Source organism: Cervus canadensis, chromosome 11 (assembly GCF_019320065.1).
Source record: "Cervus canadensis isolate Bull #8, Minnesota chromosome 11, ASM1932006v1, whole genome shotgun sequence".
Lineage (NCBI taxonomy): Eukaryota > Metazoa > Chordata > Mammalia > Artiodactyla > Cervidae > Cervus > Cervus canadensis.
In genome coordinates, this window is record NC_057396.1 from 49,970,630 (window position 1) to 49,983,752 (window position 13,123).

Sequence of the window (13,123 nt, forward strand, 5' to 3'; positions counted from 1 at the left end):
TCTACAACATGGGCCAGCTTTTTGAAGTCACTGCAGGAAATAGACAGTGACCACAGGCAACAACACAGTGAAAGGCACTCAGGGTGGGTTTTGTGGTTTGGGGCTTGGGCCCTATTTTCCCATTGAAAGAATTATATCAGGCTCATTCCTACAAAGCCTCTTCATTCAGTTTGAAAAGAAATACACACCGACAATGGACTGTGATGGGATCAGAAGGACGGACAAGATCACTACTATGCTATACACGTGCGGGTAGCTTTTGCGGGACTATAGTGGGCCCATGCTCTCAGTCTCAGATGAGAACAGCACAGACATGTACGCTCCTTCCTTGACTGACTCTTCTTCTGCTCATCCCTGAGATGTCGGGGTGGCTGGGCTCTGGCTGCAGCACGTTCTTCGTCTCACCCCCTTTCTTCCCAACCACTCTGACCCCCACATGCTTGATCCTCACTGACAGCTTGATATCCAGATATTTCTTTTCTGTTATGCCTTTTCTCCTGAGCATCACATTTGTGTTTCCATACACTTAGTGTGTAATTTGTTTCTTATTTTTTATTGAGGTATAACAAAGTTCCTAGCAGCCTGCCAGGCACATGGGAGGCACTTGATGATTATTATTATTTCTAATGGTGAAAACTAGCATTTTTAGTGAACATCAAGAGAATTTTTAGTTTGCTGGTCAAGGTCCATTTTCAGTTTTCTTCATTTGGCAGAGAATTAGAAGCTCACTTGTCTATGTGTCTACAACTGACAATCTGAAAAACCAAAGCTGCATTGATCACAGAGATGGCTCTCTTTAGTTTTAGAGGACACTGTTGGATTATTTGAGTTATATATCTGGGACACTGAGTGGTTCTTTGTGATTATAGGTTTAGAACTGTCACTGCCTTGGCTGCTTTTTTGAAAGCTCATAAATGCATTAGATGCCTCTTTTTATTTTTTTCTAGGAGAGCAACCAACTATTAGTGTGCGTATCTTCTCTCCTCTGGTCTTTGTGGGTTAGTCTTGGTAACATTATATCTAACTGTGCAAGGTCAATCAGTGATCCAGAAAAATGCTTTGCACACAGTAATTCCTCAGTATTTTCCAGGGTGGCATAAGGTTTTGCTGAGATAGGTACCCAATGTAGTTTCCATGATTAATTTCTCTCCTACTTTTCTTCCCTCCCTTCTGATCAATCGTTTGTCTTTTTCATGGTTATTCCTCCTGCTGTCAGTACCCTCAATGCATGTGTCCCTCAGGGCTCCATTCTCTGCTGGCTAATTCTACTTCCTCTCCAGGGTTGATTTCACCTCCTCCCATGTCTTTAATCATTTCCACAGGATGTTTCAAATCACAGCCCTGAACTCTTGCTACACTTCAGATCCATTTATTCAGCTGCCCTTTGAAACTTCTTGTCAGATATCTCATAGATAATTCAAATTCTAAAAATAAGCTCAACTTCCACTCCTGACTTTTTCTTCTCTACATTGATCATAGAAGTCTGAATAAAAGTCTGTTCCAATGACTAGGACCGTTACTAGTTATGCAAACCAGAAAAATTTATTTTGAATTTATCCTCTTCTTGCATCTCAGTTGATCATTGAGACCTGTTTTTCAGTAACTATATGTACTATGCTTTAAATTTCAAATCCCAAAGCCATAGTCCAGGCTTTATCATTCTCTCTGGATTACTCCAATAGCCTCTTACTGGACACCCTTTCTCTCACCTCCCCAGGTCACCAGCCAGTGGGACATTTATAAACTTTAAATCATATTCAACTATCATGTAGTTCCTGAGCCTAGATTCTTTCAGTGACTCATTTATTTAAAAAAGAAAATCCTAACTCCTTAGCCAGGGATATAAAACTGTTCCTAGTATGACCTCTCACAGCATAAAAAGTAAAGGAATAGTAAAAATAAGAGGAAAGCTTACTAAAAAGGGAGATGATTAACAAAACCAAAATGTGACTCTAAAAATAACTAAACAAACTTTAATAAAATGACTATGAAAAAAGAGAGAAGGTACCAATTAAGTGTGGAAGAGGATTTAACTGCAGATAAGTAGAACTGAATATAAAATCCACAAGATAATGCTATGAGGACTCATGTCAATAAATTTAAAAATTATTAAAAAGTGATCACATTACCTTGAAAAATATAAATTACTAAAATTGGCTCAAGAAGAAATACAAAAGCTGAATAAATGAGTCACTATTAAAGACATCAAATTGATAGTAAAAAAAATAGTCTATTCACGAAAAAAGAGATGAGTACAGAGAACTTTACAGAAGATTCTTATCAGCTATTTAAGGAGGAACACTTGTTATAAGTGTTGTTCCAATAACTGAAAAGGAGAAAAATCTGCCTATCTAATCGTGTAGATATAACCACGATCCCAATATTGCACCAGAGTGATATAAAAAAGGAAAAAGTTTTAGACTAATTTTACCTATGAATATATGTGCTGCGAAGAGCTGACTCATTTGAAAAGACCCTGATGCTGGGAAAGATTGAGGGCAGGAGGAGAAGGGGACGACAGAGGATGAGACGGTTGGATGGCATCACTGACTCGAAGGACATGGGTTTGGGTGAACTCTGGGAGTTGGTGATGGACAGGGAGGCCTGGCGTGCTGCGGTTCATGGGGTTGCAAAGAGTCAGACATGACTGAGCAACTGAACTGAAGTGAACTGAACTGATATGTGCTGCTGCTGCTGCTGCTAAGTCACTTCAGTCGTGTCCGACTCTGTGTGACCCCATAGACGGCAGCCCATCAGGCTCCCCTGTCCCTGAGATTCTCCAGGCAAGAACACTGGAGTGGGTTGCCATTTCCTTCTCCAGTGCGTGAAAGTGAAGAGTGAAAGTGAAGTTGCTCAGTCATGTCCGACTCTTAGTGACCCCATCGACTGCAGCCTACCAGGCTCCTCTGTCCATGGGATTTTCCAGGCAAGAGTACTGGAGTGGGGTGCCATCACCTTCTCCGGAATATATGTGCAAACATTTCAAATAAAAAGTAGCTAAAGAATTCAGCATCATAAAATACATTTTTATCTAAGTAAGATTTATCCTAGGAATGAAAAGATGGCACAACATCAGAAAAATCTATAAACAGACCAAAAATGAAAACCATATGACTTTCTCGGTTGATGGCCCCAAAAACCATTTAATAAGATTCAATACAAATCCATAGTTTTAGAAACCTCTAGAAATTAGTATAAAGACAAATTTCTTAACCTGATATGATGCTGTCTCCTAATGACACAGAGCAAACCTCATACTTAAGGAAAAAACTTCAGGAGCATTCCCACTTGTCTCAAGACAAACATGCCCGTTATCACCTACCATCAAAATTATACTGGATATCCCCACCAATGTAGCAATATACAAACACACAAAAATACACGAATATCAGAATGAAGATGATAAATTGGCATTTACTAAAAGCATACATTATCTCCACAGATGGCCCAAGAGAATCTAAAAACAAAATTAGAGAGTGGTAAAAAGTTGCTGAATATAATATGAACATATAAAAATTAATACATATGAGTAACAACAACAAATTAGAAAATGTAATAAGATATATGTTGAAAGCAAGAAAGCTAACTTTAAATAGCTCAGAAAAAAAGGATAGTATGGTATTAGCTCAGATGAATGGACTAGAAGAGAGATCTCAGAAATACTCAAGCATATGCAACCTTATGTGATAAAGAGATAATCAGTGGGGATATTAATGCAGAAATAAACTTTTAAAAAATGTATTGGAATAAATGGCTTTCCATATGAGAAAAGGAAAATTAGATCCCTACTTCATTCCATACATAAAGTTAAATCCAATTATGTTATTAGGGGCTTAAATATAGAAAAATAAAACTTAAAAACTATTTTGTATGTGTGTATGTTGTTTAGTGGCTAAGTTGTGTTTGACTTTTTTGTGACCCCAGGGACTGTAGCCCGCCAGGCTCCTCTGTCCATGGGATTTCCCCCGCAAGAATACTGGAGTGGGTTGCCATTTCCTTCTCTAGGGGATCTTTCCGATCCAGGGATCAAATCTGAGTCTACTGCTTGGCAGGTGGATTCTTTACTACTAAGCCACCAGGGAAGCTGTATGTGTGTACATGCGTGACTTTTGCAGAGAAAATTACAAAATGTAAGTGAAGGACATAAAGACAAATAAATGGCAAACAATACCATATTTGTGTATGGGAAAACACACTACCTTACAGATAGCAAATCTCCCCAAGCAGTGTTTTCCCAAGTAAAGCCTGAAGTTCACTTGCATCAAAATTAGCTAGAGTACAGGACTCGCCTGGTGATCCAATGGTTAAGAATCCACCTTGTAATGCAGGAGATGTGGGTTCGATCCCTGGGCAGAGAATTAAAATCCTACATGCCTGTGCACTGCAATGAAGATCCTGCATGCCGCAGCTAAGACCCCACACAGCCAAATAAGTAAATATTTAAAAAATTACCTAGAGTGCTTGTTAAAATATAGATTCTTAGGCTCCATTTTAAACCTGCTGAATCAGCGTGTCTGAGGATGAGGCCAGGAATCCACATTTTAGGAAGGTCTCCAGATGATTCTCTTGTGAACTAAATTTTGAGAAACTCTGCCTTAAGGGAAGAGGGTGTAACCTGAATTGCACATGAGAATTATCTGGGGGCAGTTTTAAAAGACTCACATGCACAGGTCATACCCCAGACCCATTAAATCAGAATATCTGGCAAGGCAGTTATGTAACAGTTTTTTTTTTTTGGGCTGTGCTGTAGGGCATGAGGGACCTTAGTTGCCAACCAGGGATCGAACCCTCACCCCGCCTCCCCTACAGCGGAAGCACAGAGTTTTAACCACTGGACTGCCAGGGAAGCCCTTGCAACAGCATTTTTATTTTATTTTTTTAAAATTTTTTATTTATTTATTTTTTGCAACAGCATTTTTAAAGTTCACCAGTGATTCCATTGTACAGCTCAGGTCGAGGACCACCACTGCCCTGGTTAAAGTGCACCTAGAATCAGGTCTGTAAGGTTTGCTGCCCTTCCCCATTTGAACATTTCTTCTAGTGCTAACCGAGTAGGAATCCCACTTTATTTTGATGAAGGAAAACACAATTTCTTTACATAAGGGTTATCACCTTTTGGTGTCCTGAGATTCCTGTCTGATACATAGCAGGGGCTTGGTGGTCATTTTCCAAAATTAATTCAGTTGAATGAAACAGAGTGAAATGAATCAATCTGTAAGTGAATAAATTCTTCACCAAACTCTAAAAAGTTCATTAGATCCAACAAAACAATATGGTCGTTAGGCACAATGTTAAGCTGTGAGAGATACAGAGATGAACAAAATACAGCCCTTCTCTTTAAGTGTTCCTATCTGGTAGGGGAGGCAGATAGAGACAAGAGTATCCTCCAATCAAGCAGACAATGAGAAGTGCACAGAATACGAAAAGGAAATGAGAGAAAAATCAGTCCCTCGTGGCAGGACCCGGAAGGCATTGTTGAAAGCTAGTATCTGAGATTGGCCTTGAAGAGTTGCTGGGATTTAGAGAAACAGGCAGTTAGTTGCCTGTAGGTATAGGGCAGTTCTGTATTGTTGCTGCTTAGTTGCTTAGTTGTGTCCAACTCTTTTACAACCCCATGGACTGTAGCCCACCAGGATCCTCTGTCTCTGGGATTTCCTAGGCAAGAATACTGGAGTGAGTTGCTGCGTACTTCTGCAGGGGATCTTCCCGACCCAGGGATCGAACATGCATCTCCTGAATTGCAGGCGGATTCTTTACCACTGAGCCACCTGGGAAGCCCAGGGCAGTTCTGAATAGCATAGCCATGTCAGATGGACCTTTCTGTAACCTTTATGGAAAACTGTAGGGATAGTAAAGACTCCTTTTCTTTCTGATTTCCTTGTTACCCCTCTCATTTTTCAAGTACTATTTTGCCTCTGGTTTATTAATTCTACTTCCTGGTACCCCAGCTGATTTCTTCCAGGAAAAGTTGCTTATTAACATTTCTATGGGGAGCACCTCCTACTCAATCTATCACTCTTAACTAATGGCTGGGACAATGGGGTTGGCTGAGAGAGGAATTTTAATCCCCTCCTGTGACTTATCTATTTTCTGATTGAGAATTCTAGGTCTAAAGTCACAGATAGCTGCCCAGTGAAATCATCCTTAACATTAAAATGATAATAAAGACATGTTTCTCAATTTTTATAATATCATTTATGTAATATGAAAGTAGTGAAAATCAATTTCATGATTACAAATAATTTTAAAGATACCTCAGATACCACTTGAATGCAAAAATACCTGGCTAGTCTGGATAAGCTAAGAATTAGAACGGTTGAACAGGGACACTTTCTCAAAACCATAGCATCAAAGGATATTTGATGTTAACTAAGGCTTCCCTGGTGGCTCAGATGGTAAAGCACCTGCCTACAATGCAGGTAGACCCGGGTTTGATCCCTGGGTCAGGAAGATCCTCTGGAGACGGAAGTGGCAACCCACTCCAGTACTCCTGCCTGGAAAATCCCATGGACGGAGGAGCCTGGTAGGCTACAGACTATGGGGTTGCAAAGAGTCGGACACAACTGAGCAGCTTCACTTTCTTTCTTTCTTTCACTCACTGATTGTATATTGCAGGGGAAAACCAAATAGCACGTGCTGATATATGACTCTGGATGAATATATATTTCATATTACATACCAATATATTAAGCTGATGGATTGTGTATCCTTTCTCTAGTTAAGCAAACTACTCACATTGATGTTATATGACTGATGTCATTTGTAAAGTCCATAAGATGAACCGGTCACTATGGTATAAACTACCATTATTTATGTAGAGCGACAGAAGAAATGGATTTGTCAATCAAATTATTGGTAAAATGGAGCCCAGTTTGGCTTCTAAGGTGATGTAAGACACACAGCATACTTAAATTCAAGAGATACTCAAAATCCTGGCAAGGAAAAGGATGTGAGAGAATAAGGAGGAAAAAAATCAAGTTTACAGATAAACCTATAATTTCCAGGCATTTTTTTCCTTTATTGTATATTTAATTAATTATCTTATTTCTTCATATCTGCTTTTTACTCAAAGTGCATTTCCCTATTATTAGTTAATTTTTCTTCTGGAACAAAAATAATATTAAATTTCACATCAAATTTGTCATGCACTTAAATTGTCCATTAGAGAAATTGATGTCTCTTAGCAACACTTATTCTCTTAATGCTTCCAAACCCTTCTGATTACACAGCAAAATGGAACTACTGACCCCAAAGTCATATGCATAATTAAATGTTATAGAAGACTCAAATTAGAAAAAAAAATTTGAGGTACGCAGAGATTTTTCTGGACAGGTTGATGAAATTCTGATAGCTATGAAAAACCATTCTTAACAGTTGCAAGAGCATAGTTCCCCTACTCAATCCAATCACTTGCAGGATGTGTGTAATTCTAACTCGCAGTATCACATGCTTACTGAACAGTTAAGGTATTGTTTAGGAGGAAGAGGCTATACAGAACAAAGGCACATCCCAAAATATTTGGAGTTAATTGCCTGAAGGGTGATTTTTTAAAAAATTTATCTTTAATTGGAGGATAATTGCTTTACAATGTTGATTTGGCTTCTTCTGTATAACAATGTGAATCAGCTATAAGTATACATATATCCCTTTCCTCTTGAGCCTCCCCCCACCATCCTATGAAGGGTGGTTTATACCTTGACTGTCTGGCCAATCGCTGATGGACAAAGCAAGTCCTACCAACCTGGAAACATAAACTGAGTAAGATCATCAAATGAAATTTGAGAGTCTGGATCTCTCTTGATTGGTATTGACTATACTGAGGTGCTCATGCTCATTGCTCAGTCACGTCCCACTCTTTGCGATCCCATGGATTATAGCCTGCCAGGCTACTCTGTCCATGGAACTTTCCAGGCAAGAATACTGGAGTGGGTTTCTGTTTCCTACTCCAGTATTGAGGTGAGGAGAGGTTGATTCTGTCTGGTAGGTGGTAAGTTTCCACCTGCCTCAGGGTGGTAGTTTGGGAGTAAGATGATGAAGAGGTCAGTCCAGAAAACTGATGTTAGGCCAGCCTTAGGGTTCTTAGGGAACAAAGTAGAGCCTTATAAACAAGAAAGCCATGGCAGAGTCACAAAACTGTATCTTGACTTTGCTTTTGTATTCCCCTTGCTTATTCATTTCCATTCTTTTCTTTTAGATCCTCCTTGGTAACAGCATAAAGATTTTGTGAACATTCCACTTTCTCATAGCTAGAGCCAAGGGAAAAGATCTGTGTCCTTGCCTGACCCAGAGCTATAAAAGGAAGTGGTGTACTCTTGGGTGACCAGTATGATCATGATACTGGTAAACGAAGAGAGAAATGCCAGGTGAGAGGTAGAATTCAAGAGGAAGGAATAGGGGCCAATTGATAAGCTGCCCTTTTAACTGTGAAATGCTTTCCAGAGGCAAAACCTGGGCGGGGTCTTAACAAAAGACCTTGTCTATGAATGCTGTTCTTTCCTCAGCATAAGAGGGAATGTCTGTCATATTTACTGGAGAGGGACATCAGTGTGATGAGGCTACATATAAGGTCTTGGCAAAAGACACTAACTCTGCAGTCCTCCTGTCCACACCCTTCTGCAGGAAGGAGGTTGCTGGCTGTGGCATTCATGAAGGACCCCATAAGTCACATTTGCACACTTCTAGCTCAATCACTCATCATGAACATCTACTTCCCTGGCGACCCCAAGCCCAATGCCATGTATACAAAGTCAACAGTAATCTGTTAGCTAATTGTTTTGGTTTGAAGCATAAGGGCAGGACTGAAAGCTAAGCATTCAGAAATATATGTTAAATGGAGAAAGGGTGAGAAAGCAGACTAGAAGAGCTGAGGCTGCAGCAGAGGGAGAATTCTAGAAAGAAAGAGAGTGAATGAATATGCTCAGGTTTGAAGGCATTCATTTAAAGGGAATTTAAATATGCTGAAGAGGGGGGTTCTTGATGGTAACAGGATGACAACCACATCTGGCGAACAAGAAAGGAATAAGTGAGAAGGCTGGAAATGTCTTGGACATGGAAATCAAAATAATGAGAAGGTCAGAAAGGAACCGAGATGTACTAATTACCTACCATGTGCCAGGCATAATTCTTCTGAATCATCTCATTTAATCTTCAAAATGTCTAGCACAGTGTTCAGCATATAATAGGTGCTCAAAAATAAGTTGAGTATTTAATATTAAATCAGTATATGAGCAGACAATCTAAGAGAAGAATCTGTTATCCATCACATTTTACAGATAAGAACCAGAGGCCAAGAAAGGTTAAGAAACTTGCCCAATGTGTCACAAATAGAAGCATAAGCAATCTGCTTTCAAAACCTAGGGGACTGAAGGAGGAGGGTGCTCTATAAGCGTCTGGCAGGGAATCTTGAAAAGGGTGTGGTGCTTGGGTGTCTGCCAAGGACTGAGATGGAGGAGGGAAGAAGGAAGGGCTGGGTGAACTAGGCTAGGGAGGTGGAGAAGGGGTAGAGATCACTCTGTTTTGGGGGAGGATCTGCCCTGCAGCAAGGCACCAAGACTCTTTGGCGTCAGCTGAACCAGCAAAGGGCAGCACCCAGGCTAATGAAGCCGGTGGCTTGGGTGGGGCAGAATGAACTCAAAGCCTGTGAAGAGACTGCAACGGTCTCTGTTGGGCAAGCAGGGACTTGGGGTGGGGCGGGGATGGGGAAAAGATGGCTGAAGTGGTTAGTGAAAGACTTCAGCAAGATGGGATGGATAACAGCTTTCACAAAAGAGTCAAAGAGCAGTCGGCCAGGAGTGGGGGGAAGGAGGGGGTGTGTTCTGGAATGGGAAGGGGAGGCTGCCAGGGATGCCTGCGATGCGGAGAATCTATGGGAGAGGATAAGGATGACCAGTCCCGAGGCCTGAACTGTGGACCGCGTCTCACCTGTAGGAGCTGCTCACTGCACTCGCCACCTCCTCGCGGATTTGCCTGTTGAGCGCGTCGGCCGCCGCACGCCCTCTGCCCGCCTCGGGGCCAGTGGCCTGGACCTGGTCCTGAGCCGCGGGCAGCGGCGTCTGCTCCTGCCCCAGCCCCTCGGCGCGCCGCACCATCCAGGCCGGCCCGGGCTTCTTGCGAGTGTCGCGCTCATCTGCACCGGACGCTTTTCCAGCCGCAAGGACACCTGCTCCGCCAGGGGCCGCCTCCTGCTCCGGGGCCTCGGCAGCCTGCACCAGCCAGCGCTCCTGGCTCTGCGACACCTCGGCGCGCCGCACCATCCAGGCGGGCCCGGGTTTCTTGCGAGTGTCGCGCTCATCTGCACCGGACGCTTTTCCAGCCGCAAGGACACCTGTTCCACTAGGGGCCGCCTCCTGCTCCGGGGCTTCAGCGGCCTGCCCCAGCCAGTGCTCCTGGCTCTGAGGCACCTCGGCGCGCCGCACCATCCAGGCTGGCCCGGGTTTCTTGCGAGTGTCGCGCTCATCTGCACCGGACGCTTTTCCAGCCGCAAGGACACCTGCTCCGCTAGGGGCCGCCTCCTGCTCCGGGGCCTCGGCGGCCTGTACCAGCCAGCGCTCCTGGCTCTGCGACACCTCGGCGCGCCGCACCATCCAGGCGGGCCCAGGTTTCTTGCGAGTGTCGCGCTCATCTGCACCGGACGCTTTTCCAGCCGCAAGGACACCTGCTCCGCCAGGGGCCGTCTCCTGCTCCGAGGCCTCGGCGGCTTGCACAGGCCAGCGCTCCTGGCTCTGCGGTCGGCGCTGGGGGGCACGGAGCGCAGGCACTGCCGCCTGGGAAGAAGTGGCGATCTGCACGGGCTTGGGAATCCACGGGTGGTCCCCGCGGCGCGGCAGCGGCCAGGCGCGGAAGTCCTTCTGGTACTGGGTCTCGCGCTCAAAGGGCGCGTCCGAAGGCTGGTATTCGCTACGCGGCCGGCAGCTCGGCTCAGGCCGCTGAACCTTCCAGGCGCGGTAGTCCTGCCGCATCACCGAGTCCGCGGGACCCGCGCTGGAGGTGGAGCCGGAGCCAGAGGTTGGGCCCGGTCCGCTCCGGCCGGAGGAGGCCCCAGCCTCTCGTTCTCCGCTAGGCCCAGGCGCCAGCCCTGTTGCCCGGGCAACCGCATCCCCGTCGCCCTGGGCCGGCTGTGTTTCTATGGCGACCGTGCGCGCCGAGAGGGGCGCGGGCGCCGGCTGCTGGTGCGACGGCGGGGCACCCGGGTGCTCGGTGGCCTCCGAGTACTTGGTGAAAACCAGCGGCACGGCGATATCCGCCTTGTCCAGCTGGTTCCAGAAGCGGGCGATGCAGCAGGCTCGCGTGATGCACGGCCACGCCATGGTGCTCGCTGCAGAGCTCGCCCTCCTTCTTGCTGGATTCTAAAGCAAGTCCCTAATCTTCCTCAGTCCCCTCGACCGGCCAGTCTGGTTCCCACCTTGTTTTCCTTGGTGGCCTGAGCTACCGCGCCCTCCTGTCTAGAGAGCACCCGGGAAGGTCGGGCTGGCAGAGCTATCACTGAGAAAAAAGCCGGTAAAGTCCTTCGATACCTTGCTATAAACGCCTCCTGGAGCCGCAGCACAGGTCTCGGGAGCGCGTTCTGCTGCGGGCACCGCAGCGGGAGACACGGCGACCCGGGTCGCCGGGCGAGGGCGTCTGGGACGCGCCCCTCCCTGCGGCTGCGGCGGCGCGCAGACCCCGGCCAAGCGAGGCGACGCAAGGCGAGGTGGCTGCAGGCTTAAGCCATGGCGCAGAGGAAGGGACGGGCAGTGCGGTTGCAGGGTCGCGGACAAAGCTCTCTCTTCTCCTTCCCGCCGGCGTCCAGTCTCAGCTAGCCACCTAGCAGGGTTCGGAGGCAATCACCACTCGAGGAGACCGAGCATTGCTGCCGCCGCCGCCGCTCCCAAGGATGCTGCAGCCGCCGCCGCCGTCTCTGCAGCAGGGAAGCGGCCCCACCCTTTTCTCCGTTCAGCAGAGGGGGGAAAAATCCAGGAAAGATGCTGAGAGAAAGAGCGCTGCGGGGAAAAAAATCACCTGCTGTCGTCAGCGAGCGCTGCTGGGAGCTCGCCTTCTCTCTTTCCCCTCCCTCTGATCTGGCAGCTCCTCCCTCTTCAGCTCCTAGGCAACCATGGAATCCGGGGCCTAGGTGGGTTCAAGTCCCAGGCTCCTTATGACTTGCAGTCTTTATTCTGGTTGCTTCGGAACTGGGAGCCTCAGGCTCCTCTTTTGTGAAATAAGGGTTAAACATGGGGGAAGGGGGGAGATTCAATTTAAAAATACAGAGGAAACCCCTAGTGAGATGTCTGTCCCAGAATATATGTTTTTTGTTTTTTTTTAAAAGGAGCTCCTGTTATTGGCCAAAATCTATGGCCGGATTTGAACCCCTTTGGCTGGCTTCTGACCTAAGCACTTGTCAGTCTTATGCACAGGCTTTGCTCATATGTGGAGTCAGGAAACTGCAGGCTGATGGTACATTAGCTGTTCTCTTTCTGGGGGACCCTTTGCAGAGAGGGATGTCTTAGAATGTCCTAAGAACTACCGAGTTCCTGTTCAGCCCAGGGACCACACCGGAAGAGATGAAGTGAGAAGAAAATTCTCAAAAGGGGCCTAAGTGGGGAGGTTGGGGTGGGTGGGAAACAGCCAGATAGTATCCTGGGAAAGGGTGGGGCCTGACATGCAGTGGCTTTCTGCCATGTTCCTGACCCCTGGCCTTTGCTCTTCTTCTATCTGGGAGGCAGAAAAATTTTGGAGTCAGATGTTCCTGCTTTTGCTCAGACACTTACTACCTGTGTCACTTGGACAAAAGTTGAGTCATCCCTGGACTGCAGTCTCCTTACCTGGAGGAAATTATAGCTACCTCATAGTGGTTTTGTGAAGATAGTTAAAGACTCAAAGCTTGGAGTCAAATCAGATCCCAGAGGATTCAAATCCTGGCTTTTGCATGCCTTAGCTCATTGCCGTGGGCACATTACTGCAAGTTTCTGACCTTTAATTTCATCCATGAATGAGGGTGCCAGTTCTCAACTCATAAGGTTGCTCTGAGAATTAAAATGATCACTAAAAACCCTTGCCACAACATCTGGAATATAGCAATGGTTCAATAAATGGTAGCTATTAGTATTCACAGAACCCACCCGGGGAAGCCCAGAGGTGGAGCTTC

At 45.7% G+C, this 13,123-nt stretch overlaps 1 protein-coding gene across 2 annotated transcripts in view; it reads right to left on the reverse strand.

The window, feature by feature from the left end:
* MAP6 (microtubule associated protein 6) overlaps nucleotides 1-11,423 on the reverse strand; it is an 80,067-nt gene extending 68,644 nt beyond the window's left edge. For both annotated transcript variants that reach the window (XM_043482475.1, XM_043482474.1), the window contains exon 1: nucleotides 9,922-11,423. In XM_043482475.1, coding sequence (XP_043338410.1) covers nucleotides 9,922-11,306 — 1,385 coding nt within the window. In that variant the 5' untranslated portion in view covers nucleotides 11,307-11,423. The remainder of the gene's footprint in view (nucleotides 1-9,921) is intronic.
* Nucleotides 11,424-13,123: the final 1,700 nt, after the last annotated feature.